Source organism: Amia ocellicauda, chromosome 11 (genome assembly GCF_036373705.1).
Source record: "Amia ocellicauda isolate fAmiCal2 chromosome 11, fAmiCal2.hap1, whole genome shotgun sequence".
In the NCBI taxonomy this organism is placed as follows: domain Eukaryota; kingdom Metazoa; phylum Chordata; class Actinopteri; order Amiiformes; family Amiidae; genus Amia; species Amia ocellicauda.
Window position 1 is genome coordinate 16,949,794 of NC_089860.1, and position 17,098 is coordinate 16,966,891.

At 39.1% G+C, this 17,098-nt stretch overlaps 1 protein-coding gene across 1 annotated transcript in view; it reads left to right on the plus strand.

Moving 5' to 3' along the window:
• trpc7b (transient receptor potential cation channel, subfamily C, member 7b) overlaps positions 1–17,098 on the plus strand; it is a 108,829-nt gene that overhangs the window by 81,391 nt on the left and 10,340 nt on the right. The window contains exons 3-6 of the mRNA XM_066716706.1: positions 508–690; positions 7,656–7,820; positions 12,808–13,024; positions 14,085–14,318. Coding sequence (XP_066572803.1) covers positions 508–690; positions 7,656–7,820; positions 12,808–13,024; positions 14,085–14,318 — 799 coding nt within the window. The remainder of the gene's footprint in view (positions 1–507; positions 691–7,655; positions 7,821–12,807; positions 13,025–14,084; positions 14,319–17,098) is intronic.

The following is a 17,098-nucleotide window of genomic DNA, read 5'->3' on the forward strand; positions in this document are numbered from 1 at the left end:
TGGAATGCTGGGAAATAGTTTAATTCAAATGTCGATCTATGTATTTGAAATGACTGGAATTTATCAGAATTAATACATATGTTTAAAACAGAAAGCCACAGAGCTGCTGAGAAAAATAAAACTGCCCCCAAACTCACTGATATCTTTTGCACTTGTATTTAAACATGTTGGATTTGTTTTATACTCTACAATTCAACTTAAACATCTAACAAATTGGTTTCTTTTCTGAATTTTTCATTTACATTGCAAAACCATGTTTTCACCATTATTAGCAATACTTACACGAGACTTTAGGATGTGTTAAAGCTTTATTATTATTATTACTATTATTATTATGAATTAATATTTTAATATATGTGGACTGAATTAAAATAAATAAATAAAGTCCATTGATGAATGCACAAATTATGAAGAGAAGCAGTGAAATCCATTTGACTAAGGGAGCAATTAATGATGTCTAACATTTGTTTTCCTACAATCCAAAAATAATGTTCTTCTCTCTTCTAGAATGACTACCGGAAGCTATCTATGCAATGTAAGGACTTTGTTGTTGGGGTGCTTGACCTGTGCCGAGACACAGAGGAAGTGGAAGCCATTTTAAACGGAGATGTAGACCAGGTACCTCAGGGGGACCAGCACCGGCCCTGCCTCAGCCGAGTCAAACTGGCCATCAAATATGAAGTCAAAAAGGTGTGGCCACATATGTGTACTTGTTGTTGTTGTTGTTTGTGTGTTTATTTACTAGCACAGATAAGTGATTCAACTGGAACGCAGGTGATACAATAATAAAGCTACTTTAGGTCTGATTCAGTTAAGAAGCCTGTTTATCTCAGGTTGTCTGGTTATTAAATTTAATGTTTAAAATGTTTTAATGTATTTTAAATAATTATCTGTATAGATCGATGGGAAATTGTTTCTGCAGATTAAATGTAAAGGTGTGGGCAGCAGTTTGCATGAAAACACTGTAAACTGTTCCCTTTTTCAGAAGGGAATAACACACACACACACACCTCGGCAACTGTACCTAAACACCAGGATTAAATCTCCCTTTATTCATATGGGATCTAAAATAAGAAAAGTAAACCAGCTGTCATGTTGTGTTGCATTTTATTCATATTTAGAGGCTTTAGCAAGAGGCAATGTATCAAAATGCTAAGTGGGGGAACTGGAGATATAATTGTAAGCTGGAATGATTCTCTGCGTAGGAGGGAGTGCCAAGGGAAGATAGATGAGTTCAGATATTAGATTTGTCTGGTAATGGTGGGTTAACAATTTTCATTAGTTTCTGTCTAAAATGATCGTCTTGGAAGAAAGGACTGAGCAGCTGAGAGCGCAGGAGGAGTTAAAGGCTCCCAAACAATGACAGATGAGTTAGAGCAAATGAGGGGTTTTATCTTTTAAAAGTAATTTGATTGGATTGGATGTTTCCCCTATTAAATGTCAATCTCAATGTTGCACAACCTTTGAAGCACAACAGTCAAATACACCTGGATGATGGAGTAGCTTCTTCTGCAAGGGGAATATGCTACCTTTTCTCTCGTTCATTTGAAATGCATGTTTGGGCCACGTGTGTCTAAAGTATTTCATTTAAATAGAGTGATGCTTATTAATTTACTAATGGTATTATCATACACTCACCTAAAGGATTATTAGGAACACCTGTTCAATTTCTCATTATTGCAATTATCTAACCAACCAATCACATGGCAGTTGCTTCAATGCATTTAGGGGTGTGGTCCTGGTCAAGACAATCTCCTGAACTCCAAACTGAATGTCTGAATGGGAAAGAAAGGTGATTTAAGCAATTTTGAGCGTGGCATGGTTGTTGGTGCCGGACGGGCCGGTCTGAGTATTTCACAATCTGCTCAGTTACTGGGATTTTCACGCACAACCATTTCTAGGGTTTACAAAGAATGGTGTGAAGAGGGAAAAACATCCAGTATGCGGCAGTCCTGTGGGCCAAAATGCCTTGTTGATGCTAGAGGTCAGAGGAGAATGGGCCGACTGATTCAAGCTGATAGAAGAGCAACTTTGACTGAAATAAGCACTCGTTACAACCGAGGTATGCAGCAAAGCATTTGTGAAGCCACAACACGTACAACCTTGAGGCGGATAGGCTACAACAGCAGAAGACCCCACCGGGTACCACTCATCTCCACTACAAATAGGAAAAAGAGGCTACAATTTGCACAAGCTCACCAAAATTGGACAGTTGAAGACTGGAAAAATGTTGCCTGGTCTGATGAGTCTCGATTTCTGTTGAGACATTCAGATGGTAGAGTCAGAATTTGGTGTAAACAGAATGAGAACATGGATCCATCATGCCTTGTTACCACTGTGCAGGCTGCTGGTGGTGGTGTAATGGTGTGGGGGATGTTTTCTTGGCACACTTTAGGCCCCTTAGTGCCAATTGGGCATCGTTTAAATGCCACGGCCTACCTGAGCATTGTTTCTGACCATGTCCATCCCTTTATGACCACCATGTACCCATCCTCTGATGGCTACTTCCAGCAGGATAATGCACCATGTCACAAAGGTCGAATCATTTCAAATTGGTTTCTTGAACATGACAATGAGTTCACTGTACTAAACTGGCCCCCACAGTCACCAGATCTCAACCCAATAGAGCATCTTTGGGATGTGGTGGAACGGGAGCTTCGTGCCCTGGATGTGCATCCCACAAATCTCCATCAACTGCAAGATGCTATCCTATCAATATGGGCCAACATTTCTAAAGAATGCTTTCAGCACCTTGTTGAATCAATGCCACGTAGAATTAAGGCAGTTCTGAAGGCGAAAGGGGGTCAAACACAGTATTAGTATGATGTTCCTAATAATCCTTTAGGTGAGTGTATATGCAACATTTCCATAAAATTTCCATTAAATTATTTTAATTGAGGGAGCATTTATGAAAACTCATTCTGCACTCAATGACAAAGAAATATTAAAATGGCTGGCCAATTGTCTTCCAAGATTGTCAAGCACTTTAATGAGGAAATATAGCATTGAAATCCATTTCTTATTCCTATGAGGTTATGTGGATTAGTTCTCCAGCACCAACACTCAGATTTGTTAATTAATTATCTATTTTAAACGAATGTGTTAATAAGGGCTCAACTTGTCACTGTTCCTTCAGACAAGCTGATAAGCATTAATCACTGAAAGATGCTGTTTGAAATGGGAACCAGGGCTTTGTATCCTTTTTTTGGTTTGTTTTTTTGATAATCACGTTGCTTTGATAACCTGTAAGAATTAATTAACATCCGTCTCAATGAGGCAGACTAATCAGTGCCACGTTACTGTCTGATTAACTTGTCAGAACCAGTGGATGTCTTCTGTGGTCCTAAATTAAAATATTATAACTTGCAATGTTTCTTGTAAGTATGACTGAAAGAGGTTCATGAACTTGTGGACAAGAAATAACTGAACTTTTCAGCGGGAAAAATACAGTCTCTTTCCCAGAGCAGATCAGAGGAAAGTCTGAGTGCAAAAGCTTAAGAGGAGTAAAAATGTCATAATTGTTAGTCCTATTGTTATTTTTTGTATTCTGTAATGTTTTTTTAGATGGATATAAATCAAGCAAATGCAGTTAAATGAAAAATTCTGTGTACAACAGATACATTTTTATTTGTAAATCCAGGAACAATGATGATTTAGATTGGAACCCTGAAAAACTGATTTTTTTTTTCTGTCATGTAAGAGGCTCAGAAACACTTTACAATAAGTCTCCCTAGTTACAGTGTATTAACATAGTAGGTACTCAGTAACTACATCTGTAGTTAATCATAACTCATAACTACATAATAACAGTGTAATTATGCATTATTACAGTGTACTTAATGTGTAATAATGATTAACAGTAATGTAAGTACACAATTATCTGGTAAGGATGCCCATTGGGATGCCAACTTTGGACTTAAACTGGGCATGGCCCACTTTGTACACATTAAGTACATTGTAATAAAGCATAATTACACTTAACTTATGAATAACTAGAAATGTAGTTACTGAGTAACTACTATATTAATACACTGTAACTAGGGAGACTTATTGTAAAGTGTTACCTTTACTACATAAAATTAAAGACTTGTGTTTTTAAGATTTGTTTTGAACTTGCTAGTTGTACCACATTACACCAGTTAAAGTGATCGGCATTGATACCTACAATGCAGTTTCAAAACTGATACTATAATGTGCAATAGAACTAGTTTTAGCTTGGTAGAGAGTGAGAGATAAATAGGCACTGAGGGGCTGTACATCTGTTCACTTAATGATTCAAAATAATACTGGGCAAAGGGCAGATCTCAGTAGTGATGAATCACTGAATATTTTTACTCCAATGCTCGGCCATCATTGAAATAATGAGGGTCTTCTGAGGCGAGTAGTGTGTTCATTATAGCCATAACAATCTTTCAGCCTAGACCCCTGCTGTGACATGTGGGTACTGACTTTCATTAAAATAAAACCAAATTTAAGAAATAAAACTCTGCCACTCACGCACTTGAGATGAGCCCGGCTTTTGAGAGTCACTGTCTCGTGAAATGGGTCTTTTGAGCCTTGTGAGAGAGATTGACTTGCAGGGCTCTCTCAATCCTGAAAGCTCGGCCAGGACAGATAAATTAAAACAAAAGCCATAAAAACGACATTCTGTTTCACAGTTCAGTGGTCGTGCTCGTACAAGGGAGAGAAAAAAAAGGACACGGAAAAAATTGGATGATTCTTTTTCAATTGTGTCTATTCTGCAAATCTCGGTGCTGCATTTACAGAGCCCTGTGCTTCATTAACAAGATTAGCACCAGGAGTTTCTAAAAGCACCACAGAATTGGGGTGGGAAAACTAAATGTGACTTAAAAAAGTTCAAATTAGAAAAATAATGTAAGAGGCACAACTTTTTGTGTTAGAACAATAGGGAACACTTCCCTGGTAGAGATCAAATTAAACATGACAGTGCTTGGCATTCAGTGAAGTTCATTTATTTTATTTTTGTGTGTGTTCAGTGGAAAACATAAGTATACCTTGGTGCTCAAGTGACATCAAGTGTCAGCTTCCTTATGAATGCTTCTCAAAGGAACCGTAACTTTACTGGGGAGATAATTGGTCAAATATGTTCAGGCACTCACCCTCAAATACCTGGCATTCACTAATTTGCCAGTTTGAGGCAATTACCTTTTCTGCTTGCGGTTGTTGATGTTGTGCTGTATAATATTATTGTACAAGAAAATGGATGCAGTCTTTCTTGCTTCTTTTTGGCAATGTACAGTGGGTCTCAAAAGTATTCACCCACTTGGACTTTTCCACATTTCATTGTGTTACAACATGAAATCAGAATGGATTTAATCAATCTAGCCACTGATCAACACAGAAAATGTCCATAACGTCAAAGTGAAAAATATAATCTGCAAACTGTTCTAAATTAATTACAAATACAAAACAGAAAATAATTGAAAGTATAGTTATAACCTCTTCAGTCAATATTTGGTAGAGGCACCTTTGGTAGCAAGTACAGCCATGAGTCTGTGTGGATCAGTCTATACCAGCTTTGCACATCTGGACACAGCAATGTTTGTCCATTCGTCTTTGCAAAGTTGCTCAAGCTCCATGGGGACCTTTGGTGAACAGCAATTTTCAACTCTTTCCACATATTCTCAATTGGATTGAGGTCTGTCTGGGCTTTGACTGGGCCACTCCAGGACATTTACCTTTTTGTTTTTAAGCCCCTCCAGTGTGGCTTTGGCTGGTCCCAGGTCTCTTGTAGACTTCAGCAGGTTTTCTTCCAGGATTTCTCCATACTTTGCTGCATCCAATTTGCCCTCTATCTTTACAAGGTTTCCAGGCCCTGATGCAGAGAAGCATCCCTATAGCGTGATGATGCCACCACTATGTTTCACGGTAGGGATGGTGTTTTCAGGATGATGTGAGGTGTTAGTCTTGCGCCAAGTGTAGCGCTTAGCGTTGAGGTCAAAGAGCTCTATTTTGGTCTCATCAGACCATAGACTCTTCCTCCGCTTGGTCTCAGAGTCTACCACATGCCTTCTGGTAAACTCTAGCCGAGATTTGAAATTATTTTTTCTCTCTCCCATAAAGGCCACTTTTGTGAAGCACCCGGGCTGTTGTTGCAGTCTGCACAGTGTCTCCCAGCTCAGAGTTGCCATAGGCCTCTTGGTGGCCTCCCTGACTAGTGCCCTTCTCAGTTTTTGAGGATGGCCTGATCTAGGCAGATTCACAGTTGTACCATTTTCTCTCCATTTCTTAATAATGGATTTTACTGTGTTTCAGGGGATATTCAGTGCCTTGGAAATGTTCTCATAGCCTCCCTCTGACTGGTGCTTTTGAAGAACCTTATTCCGGATTTGATTGGAATGTTCCTCCATTTTCATGATGTAGTTTTTGTTAGGAATTGTACTAACCCACTGTGTGACCTCCCAGAGACATGTGTATTTTACCTGAAATCATGAGACACACCTTCATTGCACAGAGGTGGACTCCATTCAACTAATTATATGACTTCTAAAGACAGTTGGTTTCACCACAGCTCAGTCAGGTGTGTCATAGCAAAGGGGGTGATTACTTATGCATTCAATTATTTTCTGTGTTGTATTTGTAATTCATTTAGAGCAATTTGCAGATTATATTTTTCACTTTGACATTAAATCTCCTGTAGAGCACAATGTGTTGTGTTTAAAATCTATTTAAAAAAAGGTCCCCAAAGAGATCACTGTTTTTCCCATTTCCATGCATAAGTGTAATTAATTTTCCTTTCCCGTACCGTGCATATTTAAAGATGTGGATTGTATAAAGGTAGCAGCCCAGAGCATCCCAGATGGATAATAACTCAATCAAAAGTTGATGTTGCAATTCCTACAATTTATCTCACTGATCCATAGGCTTAGTATCCTTGTAGTGGCTATGTATATATGCTCTAATCACTACTGTTTTGCTAATGTGGAACATGCCTAACAGCACCACTCAAAATGATAGCTCAACCAAAAATGCAGGACACATTTTAATGAGCTAATTTTTGCTTTCTAAATACCTCTGCACTATTAAAATTGTACCTGGCATTGCTTAAGCTTCTGCAACCGAGCTGGGGAGGAATCAGTGTGGATGTGTATGCCAAATTTGATCATTCTCAAATCCCTCCCACCTCCCTTGTTGTTGTTTCAGGGGAAGGGGAATTAAGCCAAACCAATATAGGAGCTACTGTTTTCAAGAGCAGATCTAATTGGTATAGAAGACAGAATGATTGCTTACCCAGAATTCTGACTTTGAAGTCTGTCAGTGTCTGGTTCCAAATGCTTCTTAACAGGCTTTAATTACTGTACTAATAATCATTACATCTCTGACAGCAGCTTTCACCACCAAACCGATACAAACGCACCTCCGACTTTCTGTCAAAGCCAGGTTAACTGGATACCACAAACACTTTTAGTACTGATTGTTGCTCACTAGTGTTACACTGCCACCACCATTCACATAAGAGGAGCTTCAGATGTTCTCCAAAGAGCATAATGACACTTCTGTGCCGTACTCAGCACGCTACTCCACATTTCAAACGTGCTGTGAATGCAGTAATTGTGGAGAAAATTGTGTACCTCACACATATGTTCTCTTTCTCTCTCTCTCTCTCTCTCTCTTAATTTATTTGGTTTCTTTAGTTTGTGGCTCATCCAAACTGCCAACAGCAGCTGCTCACAATATGGTATGAGAACCTGTCCGGGTTACGCCAGCAGTCCATTGGCGTGAAGTGTTTGACGGTGCTGGGGGTCACAGTCGGTCTGCCTTTCCTGGCCATTGCCTACTGGATCACGCCCTGCAGCAAGGTACAGGCTACTTCAGGTGCATACATATATCATTGTTTATTCCGACTGATGCGAATGAATCATGAAATTGAAAGGTTGCATAGTTGTGCAGGAATGTTTGCCTGCAAAGCATTTAATGGACAGTTGCTCCAACTTTCAATAATGGATAGTATTTTAATAAAGTGGGAACAATTTTTTAATTGAATCCTTCTTTAATTGTAATGGGTGGCCGTGATTTTAAAGCCTTCCTTGGAAGTGGTATAGTATTGCACACATAGAAATAAAAATAAATAGAAGCAGGCCACTTTCAGCTGAATTTGACAGATGTTTCAAAGAGTTGCCTTTTTCAGAAATAAAAAAATACAGCCTGTAACATTTGCTACACTGTGACTGGGTATTATGAGTTACCTATCAGTCTGAATATCTTAACTCCTAACCCTTGGCTGTTTGTCTGGCTGTGATGATAGATTTGTTAAAATATAGGATGAGATAAGTGCTTGTAACAATGCATTAGACATCCTGTTTGCATTCCTTAGGTAAGAGGCAGGAATGTCGGATTAGACACTGTGTATGTATGTACATTATTATCAGGGAATATGAGCACAGCCCCAGGGGTCTCACAAGCAGGAATATCCATTTTTTAGTTTGATTAGCTGCTATAAATATACCTATATCAATATCTTTGAAACATCTGGTCTGAGAGAATATGCTAAACTGACATTTTCAACTCCCATCATCCATTATGCTTCTGGAATGCATGCTCAGAGATAATGACCTCAGTCTTGATGATATTTCCTCTGAAAAATTGCGTTGTTGGTATGTTTGCGTGTGTGTGAGTCCGTTTGAGAGTACAGAACAAAATGCAGTGTGATATTTAAACATGAATTCCTCTACTAATCGTGACACAAACCCCTTTAATCCTGCCTGTTCTGAGTACAATTCATTAGGAAAGGTCCTGGAGGTACAGAATCAAGGCAGTCAGCCATCTTGTGCTTTTTCAGATAGTTTTAGCCTGTGGTGTAGCCTGAAGTCAGTCAATTGCCATTTGGATGATTATGTATAAATGCTGACATATTGCATGTTTGAGTGGTTGGGGGGGGGGAAATGCAAAGAGAAATTTGTCATCAAAGGCACTTTTTTGCAGATCCTCACTAAAGATTTCGCTGCAAAATCAGAGAACGACATTTATCCTGAGGGGGTTGTTGAGCCGTAGAATTACCTGCCTCGAGAATAAGACTGAAGTCAACTTATTTATATTTATTTATTTATTTACTTTTCCCGTGTACATTTTTTGACGACTGGGGTTATAACAAAAGCAGGAGAATGGCATTTCCCATAAATCAGACTTCGTAAAAGCTGCTTGCAGAAGCAAATATTCTCTGAGTTGTTATAATCACAGAGGTATTTGCATAGAAATGATCAGTGGGTGTTAAACTACCAGTTGTAAAGGGAGAAAAGGGACTCAAATTCAATCATGTCAGTGTTTGTAAATCCACAGAGGTGTGCAAGGTGTGGATGTTTAGAGCTTTATATCACCTGGATGCATTGGGGTGATTGTTGTTTGTTTTGTGTGTGAAGATTAATGTTTAGGCATTTTTTAACTTGGAGTGGGGATGTACTATTTTGTTTAATTCAAGCCATTTGATGGTGATGTTGTCCTGTCTCAGGGATGGCCAGATACAGACTTATAAAAATAAAATGTGTTATAAAAACATAATAATTTACACAGAATAATCCTGTCCTAAAAGATCAATATTCAAGATATCTAGTGAGGAAAGTCAAATTAAAGATAAATGACATGAAGCATACAATAATTTTTGTCGGTTTGAGCTCCATTTATAAGCCTGGTGAATCATGTGTTGCAGTTGATTAAAATAAATATTAATTTTGTAATTTAGAAGTTAATTAGCTTTAGTTGACCTTCCCAAGGGCAACTTCATATAATAACAACAGGTGGTATCCCAACTCTCAATCATATCCAAATATACAGGATTGTAATTTTCCAATGGCATTTTGAAACCAGTTTTCCAAATGTATTGCTCCATCTGCCTTTGTAATTACACTTATGGAAGAGGGGTTAAGACTTACATTTCCAAGAAAGTGAAATAAACATATGAATAATTGAATTTGAAACAGGTTTTTTTTCAATAGTTCAGCAGACAGTTGGATTAATTAGGTATCTGCTTCACTGACTTCCCTAATTAGGGCTTCAGGTTAGCCATGCTTCAAGAATAAAAATGTGGGTATTAAACACAGTCTGTAGAGCAAACATGGCAAAGGAAAGGGAATGCCAGCTAGGCAGTGAATGTCATTGGCTGAACTGTTAAATTCTCATTATTGCCAAGCACAGAAATGTAAACCATACTTGAGCTAATTAACAAAATGCTGTGTGTACCATTAAACAAATAATTAGTTAATTGGGAAACTGAGAAATAATCACTTTAAAAAGAGATATATTTTAGCCAATTAGTCAAATCATTGTCCATTTTACCTCAAGAGGTCTATGAAAGATAATGTTAATTTGTTTTTTTCAAAGACAAGAAGAATAGCAATATTAACTTCCCACTTTAAGTATTTTTTTTTCTTTTTTTTAATTATTCCTTAGTGTTTAAAAAAACAAAATGTAATTTAAATAATTTAATTCCTTTTGAAATTAATACATTTATTTGTTTATATTTCCTCACTCAAATTGTTCCATGTGTATTCATTAGCAGGATAAGTTTCACTGAAGGTGAACTAAATCAAATTCCTCAGAGTCATTTTCCGTTTCCCTTTCTGATTATAATGAGTATAATTAAATCCACCTTTGTTCCGTGAATTGAAATATGCAGCGTGTTTGCTAGAGATTTTGAGTTAAAAGTGAAAGGAGGACAGACTTAGGGCTCCTCTACTCCTCAACCATCAGCCACTGCATTTAAATCTGAGCTAAACAGCACTGCTAATGTTAATTCACAGTCTGAGAAAAACACAGACTAAATAGATTTGCAAGCTTGTGAGAAACTGTTGAAACAGAAATCGTTGGGTTGCTCAAATGTATTCTGGCAAGCACCATCAATCTCACTTCTCTCTGCTTGTCAAGACTGGTTTGTCCTTCGAGAGTAAAGATTTCATTCTGGTATGTGGCCGCAAGTTCACTTATCAGTTATAAATACTTTATCTGTAATGATATTCATAAAAGGCACACTGTGTAATTTACAGTTTTGCATGATCTCTCTGAGCTGCCTAAATATAGAACGGTCAAATATATTTAATTTACTCATCAGACCGTGAATCTTTGAAGATTATTATAAAATGATTTTGCACAATCTGAAAGTTTGCCTTGAAAAAACAATAAATTATCAAGGCAAATTGTAAAATTCTCATAATGTTAAATTATGTATGTATATATTAGGTGTAGGGCTGGCAACAGGCTGGCTGGTGTTAGCATTTATTAGACTGCTGTTGGCACTACAATTCACTATCTATGTGTCCCTAAACCTTCAGCCAGCGCTGCCCATTGGCATGCAGAATGAAAGACAATGCCAGGTTTCTAAATGCAATACAAACAAACTGTAAATGCAGTGCTTCTGCTGTGAAAATGGTGTGTGATGTCCATAAATAAAAATATTATGTTTTATCCAACTGTTTGTTTTTCATTTCCATCTCAAAGCTGACTTATGCAGGAACTGCACATTAATACATACAAGGAGGTTGTATGTAGTCCAAAATCTGGGGTTCACCTGCCTGCATTCTCCACCCAGGTGTGGCGCTGTGGGGGGTCTGTCCAGCTCTACTGAGGCTCTCAAGGCAGGGCTGTGGGGAAATGTGTGCTTTTATAATACAGTGTACCAAACCAAAATCAAGACAAATAGAAACTGAACTTAAAACTTTGAGTCTAAGCTACACGTATGACACGGATCCCTACCCTACACAAATAACTAATATAAAGACAAACACAAGAACACTTAATACTGACTAAAAACACAATTGTCTAGGGAGATGGTTACCGCATGGCTTTGAGATTCACTCTAACTTAGTGAGACATGGAGGCTGGTAGATGTGATTAACTCCCATTTGATGTATCTGCCACAGTCAGCTAGTCTGAAAGAAAGAGTAAATTGAAACTTATCACATTTGATACCTCAGTGCCTGCCACACATAGAACAGTGACAGGGTGACTTCAAAACATTTTACAGCACAACAGAATATAACCATTTGTGTTGTTTATGGTAATCATTGTGTGATTGTAGACACTGATACGCTAACGAATTGGTACAATGTTTTGAGGTTTGATAATCACCACATATACATATGTGTGTTTGTGTGTGTTTGTGTTTTTGTGTGTTTTTGTGTGCATTGTGCAATGACTACAGTACATTCTTTATCTTGGGGATTTTTTATACAACTTAATATGGTGTAATAAGGAAATCAAACGCATACTGTCCAGCATTACCTATTAAAAACCTATTTTGCTTAAAATGTGGACTTAAAACACAGTGGATACAAGTTTCAGAATTGTTCAGAGAAAGCCTTAACCTTCATCCTTAAATATCATGTTGTGATGCACATGTTAATCTGCATGTTGATTTGTGCACAATTAGTTTTCTGGGCTGATCTAAATTTTCTGGGAGAAGTGGCAGTTTCAACCTGTATGTATGTACATAACAAAGTTAAGTTATATTGTTAAAACTTTATATTATGATGTCATTAATGAATGATTGGTGAATAGTTTATAAAACCGTTAATAATTAATAATTCAATTTATAAATGCTTAAGAGCTTTTATAAGATATGATTTATCATTTATACTAAAGACTTGAAACAAAATAGTGTTTTGGCAGCTCTGTAATTGATTTTATAAACATTTGTTATAAACATTTATTGATTATCAATTGAATTATTAATGGTTCATAACTGTCTTATAAACTATTTAGTAATCATTTATGACACTGTAGTAAGAAGTGTTACCAGTGTATTAAATGCCATGACACTTTCACAATCAATCTTTGCTTCTGGGTTTTGTCTTCCAGTTGGGACAGATCTTACGCAGCCCCTTTATGAAGTTTGTCGCCCACGCCGTCTCCTTTACAATCTTCTTGGGGCTGCTGGTAGTAAACGCCTCTGACCGATTTGAGGGAGTGAAGAACCTCCCCAATGAGACCATTACTGATCACCCGCGCCAGATCTTCAGAGTGAAGACCACCCAGTTCTCCTGGACAGAGATGCTCATTATGAAATGGGTGTTAGGTGAGTAGGCAGCTGGAGATCCCAGGGGAAACTGTGTGCTGCCGTCGAGACAGATGGTTACACAGAATTTAATCTCATCACAACAGCAACACAGAATGGTTTCTTAATGGCTTTCCTGTCCCCTTTCTTATCTACAATACAATGCATGTACCTAGATTGAAGTAGTGCATTACAGTTTCACTTTTACTGCTTTGTTATGTTTATTATTCTGTATTCTTCTTTATTCATCTTTCAGAGAAGTCTGTTTTCTTAGGGCAGTACTAGTTATAGTATTAGTGCATAATGGAAAATCTTGTAGTGCGTTTATGTGTGATGGGAACCTCTGCTAAATCAATATTATGTCTAATGCAGGTGTTCTTCGTTTTTCATTTTGGGAGAATGTTTTTTAGGGTGAACAGTTGATGTTAGAAAGCGTGGTGTTGAATGCTGATAATACGCATTTATGGAGCTCAACACTTCATAGGAGCTGTAGTAAGTTTGAAACAATAACATGAGCCCTAATTAGGCTCAGGTGCGCTGGCGGTCACCATGAAGATCAGCTCGCAGATGTGCAGAGATGTAAAGTCAGTTCTGATCTTCTTTTTTAAGTTTGAGCCTGTGGTGCCGTGTTGAAATACAGAAAATCGGGCTCAGCTTTGCCCAGAGTCATTATTCTCAAAAATATAATTGTTACCTGGCGCACTATCCTGGCTAAATTTGAAAAGCCCTGCTTCAATAGCACTGAAGACCAGAGATAATCTAATTTGTATTCTTGTTCCCCTTCTGGCCCTTTGCAGACACAGTGATTACAGAACATGCTGAAATTCAAACTCATCGTAAACATTGTAATAGCTGGCTTTGAAATGTAATCAGTTTGTTCATCAAGCAGGTGGCTGGAAACTGAATTATTGCTGCTCTTGTTATGTAAAAACACACTTTCTCAGCCGACAATTACTTTTGAAAATACATGTTATGGAGCAGATTGTAAGTGAGGAGGAGTTCAAGGCTTGGCAGTTCTCAGCAGTGTGTATATTTTGCGAGATGTGCTCGTCTGTGACAGGGCTTTCCTTTGTCTCTACAGGGATGATCTGGTCCGAGTGTAAGGAGATCTGGGCGGACGGTCCCCGGGAGTATATCATGCACCTGTGGAATGTGCTGGATTTTGGGATGCTGTCTATTTTTGTGGCCTCGTTCACTGCCAGGCTGATGGCCTTCCTGAAAGCCTCGAAGGCCCAGCTGTACGTCGACCTCCACGTCCCCAACAATGACCTCAGCAATGCCTCTCTGCCCGCTGATGTGGCGTACTTCACTTACGGTGAGCTGCCTGTACACAAGGGTGGGACTGCAGTTCTTCTTCAAACACCACCGTCTGTGTGTTCATCCCCCTGCTCTCATTAACATAGTGTTAATCTTTCTTCCACAAGGCTCTTCTCATCGCTGTATGAAACATCACAAAGTTGCCATTGATTTTATCCGTCTAAAATTAGCTCAGCAGGGACACTCCTTGACTTGGAGGGCAGCGTTTCAGATGTGCCCCGAGGCACTAAAGTGGCAGCGAGCAGATGGAAGAGGAGACTCTAGCTTTTCAAAACAAGTCAACAGCTTATACTTCAAAGTCATTGAGCCGGGAAGGGATCTGGAGACAGGATTGCTCAGTGTCCTTTAGGCCTAACGTAAAACACCGTAGGAAAATTAAGTAGGGATGTCTCGCTGCTTTGCTGCTGTAAAAGTTTAAAGTAGAATGGAACATATCAATGCTATTCCAGTTACATTAAATGGAAGCCATTATCATGACATTATACACCAATCAGCCATAACATTATGACCACTGACAGGTGAAGTGAATAACACTGATAATCTCGTTATCGTTGTCAGTGGGTGGGATATATTAGGCAGCAAGTGAACATTTTGTCCTCAAAGTTGATGTGTTAGAAGCAGGAAAAATGGGCAAGCGTAAGGATCTGAGCGACTTTGACAAGGGCCAAATTGTGATGGCTAGACGACTGGGTCAGAGCATCTCCAAAACTGCAGCTCTTGTGGGGTGTTCCCGGTCTGCAGTGGTCAGTACCTATCAAAAGTGCTCCTAGGAAGGAAAAGCAGTGAACCGGCAACAGGGTCATAGGTGGCCAAGGCTCATTGATGCACGTGGGGAGCGAAGGCTGGCCCGTGTGGTCCGATCCAACAGACGAGCTACTGTAGCTCAAATTGCTGAAAAAGTGAATGCTGGTTCTGATAGAAAGATATCAGAACACACAGTGCATCGCAGTTTGTTGCGTATGGGGCTGCGTAGCTGCAGACCAGTCAGGGTGTCCATGCTGACCCCTGTCCACTGCTGAAAGCGCCTACAATGGGCACGTGAGCATCAGAACTGGACCACGGAGCAATGGAAGAAGGTGGCCTGGTCTGATGGATCACGAGTTCAAGGTGTTGACTTGGCCTCCAAATTCCCCAGATCTCAATCCAATCGAGAATCTGTGGGATGTGCTGGACAAACAAGTCCGATCCATGGAGGCCCCACCTCGCAACTTACAGGACTTAAAGGATCTGCTGCTAACGTCTTGGTGCCAGATACCACAGCACACCTTCAGAGGTCTAGTGGAGTCCATGCCTCGACGGGTCAGGGCTGTTTAGGGACCTACACAATATTAGGCAGGTGGTCATAATGTTATGGCTGATCAGTGTAGTTCTGGAAACACAGAATCAGTGCATCCACAGAAGTGCAATAGTGAGATCTCCTGCCACATGGCAGCAAGGATACACCCCTGTATTGCTTGTTTAAATGTTAGTTCCCATTTTATTGTCAATGAGTCTAGGGGCCGTGCTGTGTACACATTAATTTAAAGTTGCAAAATCTAACCCCGCCCCCTGCCTTCTATCTATTAGCAACATACTATGTCAGTGCAGTGGGAAGGACAGGTTTGGTTGTTATTTGTTTGTCAGTGCTGCCACTTTGATGTTGCTCAAAGAGATTATTAAAAAGTTGGCATACTGATGGAAAAGCTATTTTTGGTTATTTTAATCATAGGCTTCTTATCAAAAGAAACAGATTAATGAAATGTACAAATAAGGATGGCTTGAGGTGAGTGAACAGAATGTGTGATACACTGAAATTAAGCCTAGTTTATTTAAATAGATAAACTAGGCTAAATGTGTATTTATAATTTCATGCAAAGCAAAAGAAGAGTTAAAAATTGAATGATGTACATTTGGAAAAAACAGCGCACTACTTGAAAGGAATCGAGTCAGTCCTCTGAAGAGAGGAGCATTTGAGACATGAATAATATTACTGCTCACCTATGGCTCAGAGACATGGTCACTAAATGCACAAATGACACAAACTGCAGGCAACAAAAATAAGCTAGAAAAGTTGCTTGGAATTACAAGACAAGACAATAAAAGTATCTGAGAATAAACCAAAGTACGTGACATCAGTGAAAGAATGAAAATGTTAAAAAGGCACTGGGCCAGACACATTGCAAGAAGAACAGATCAAAAATGGTGCAGGATAGATCTAAAGAGATGAAAACATGTGTAGACAAAGAAAACATAAAACATGGGAAGACTACATTAGAAGCCTTGTTAACAAGACCTGCATCCAGCAGTGGATCGATACAGGTTAATGATGATGATATATATATTGTGATGTCGCTCTGGGTGGCGCAGTGAGGATCCGCCTCAAACTGCATGGTGCTTCTCCAGACCCAGGTGGAGGTGAATGAAGATGGGCTCCTGTCCTCTATGAAACAGAAAGCGGTTGACTTCTTGGTGTGGAGAGGCAGAGAGGAGAGCCTGGGAGAGGAGTGGAGGAAATGAGTGAGAGAGAAGGGTATTGAAAGAAAGCAGATTATGGTAACAGGACTGAAAATGACAACGGATTGTGGATATTGGATCGATACCTGTCTGTTTTTTTATTAGTATTTGTGTAGTTGGGGGTCTGTTATTTCTGTGTAGGTTAGGCTCAAAGAGGAGCTAGGTTTTGGTTTCATTTTCTGTATGTCTATTTCGTTTTGAGCACTGCACACTGTTGTTAAATAAAAGCACATAATTCCCCACATCCCTGCCTCTGTGTGCCTTAAACCCGCCTGAGACCCCCCC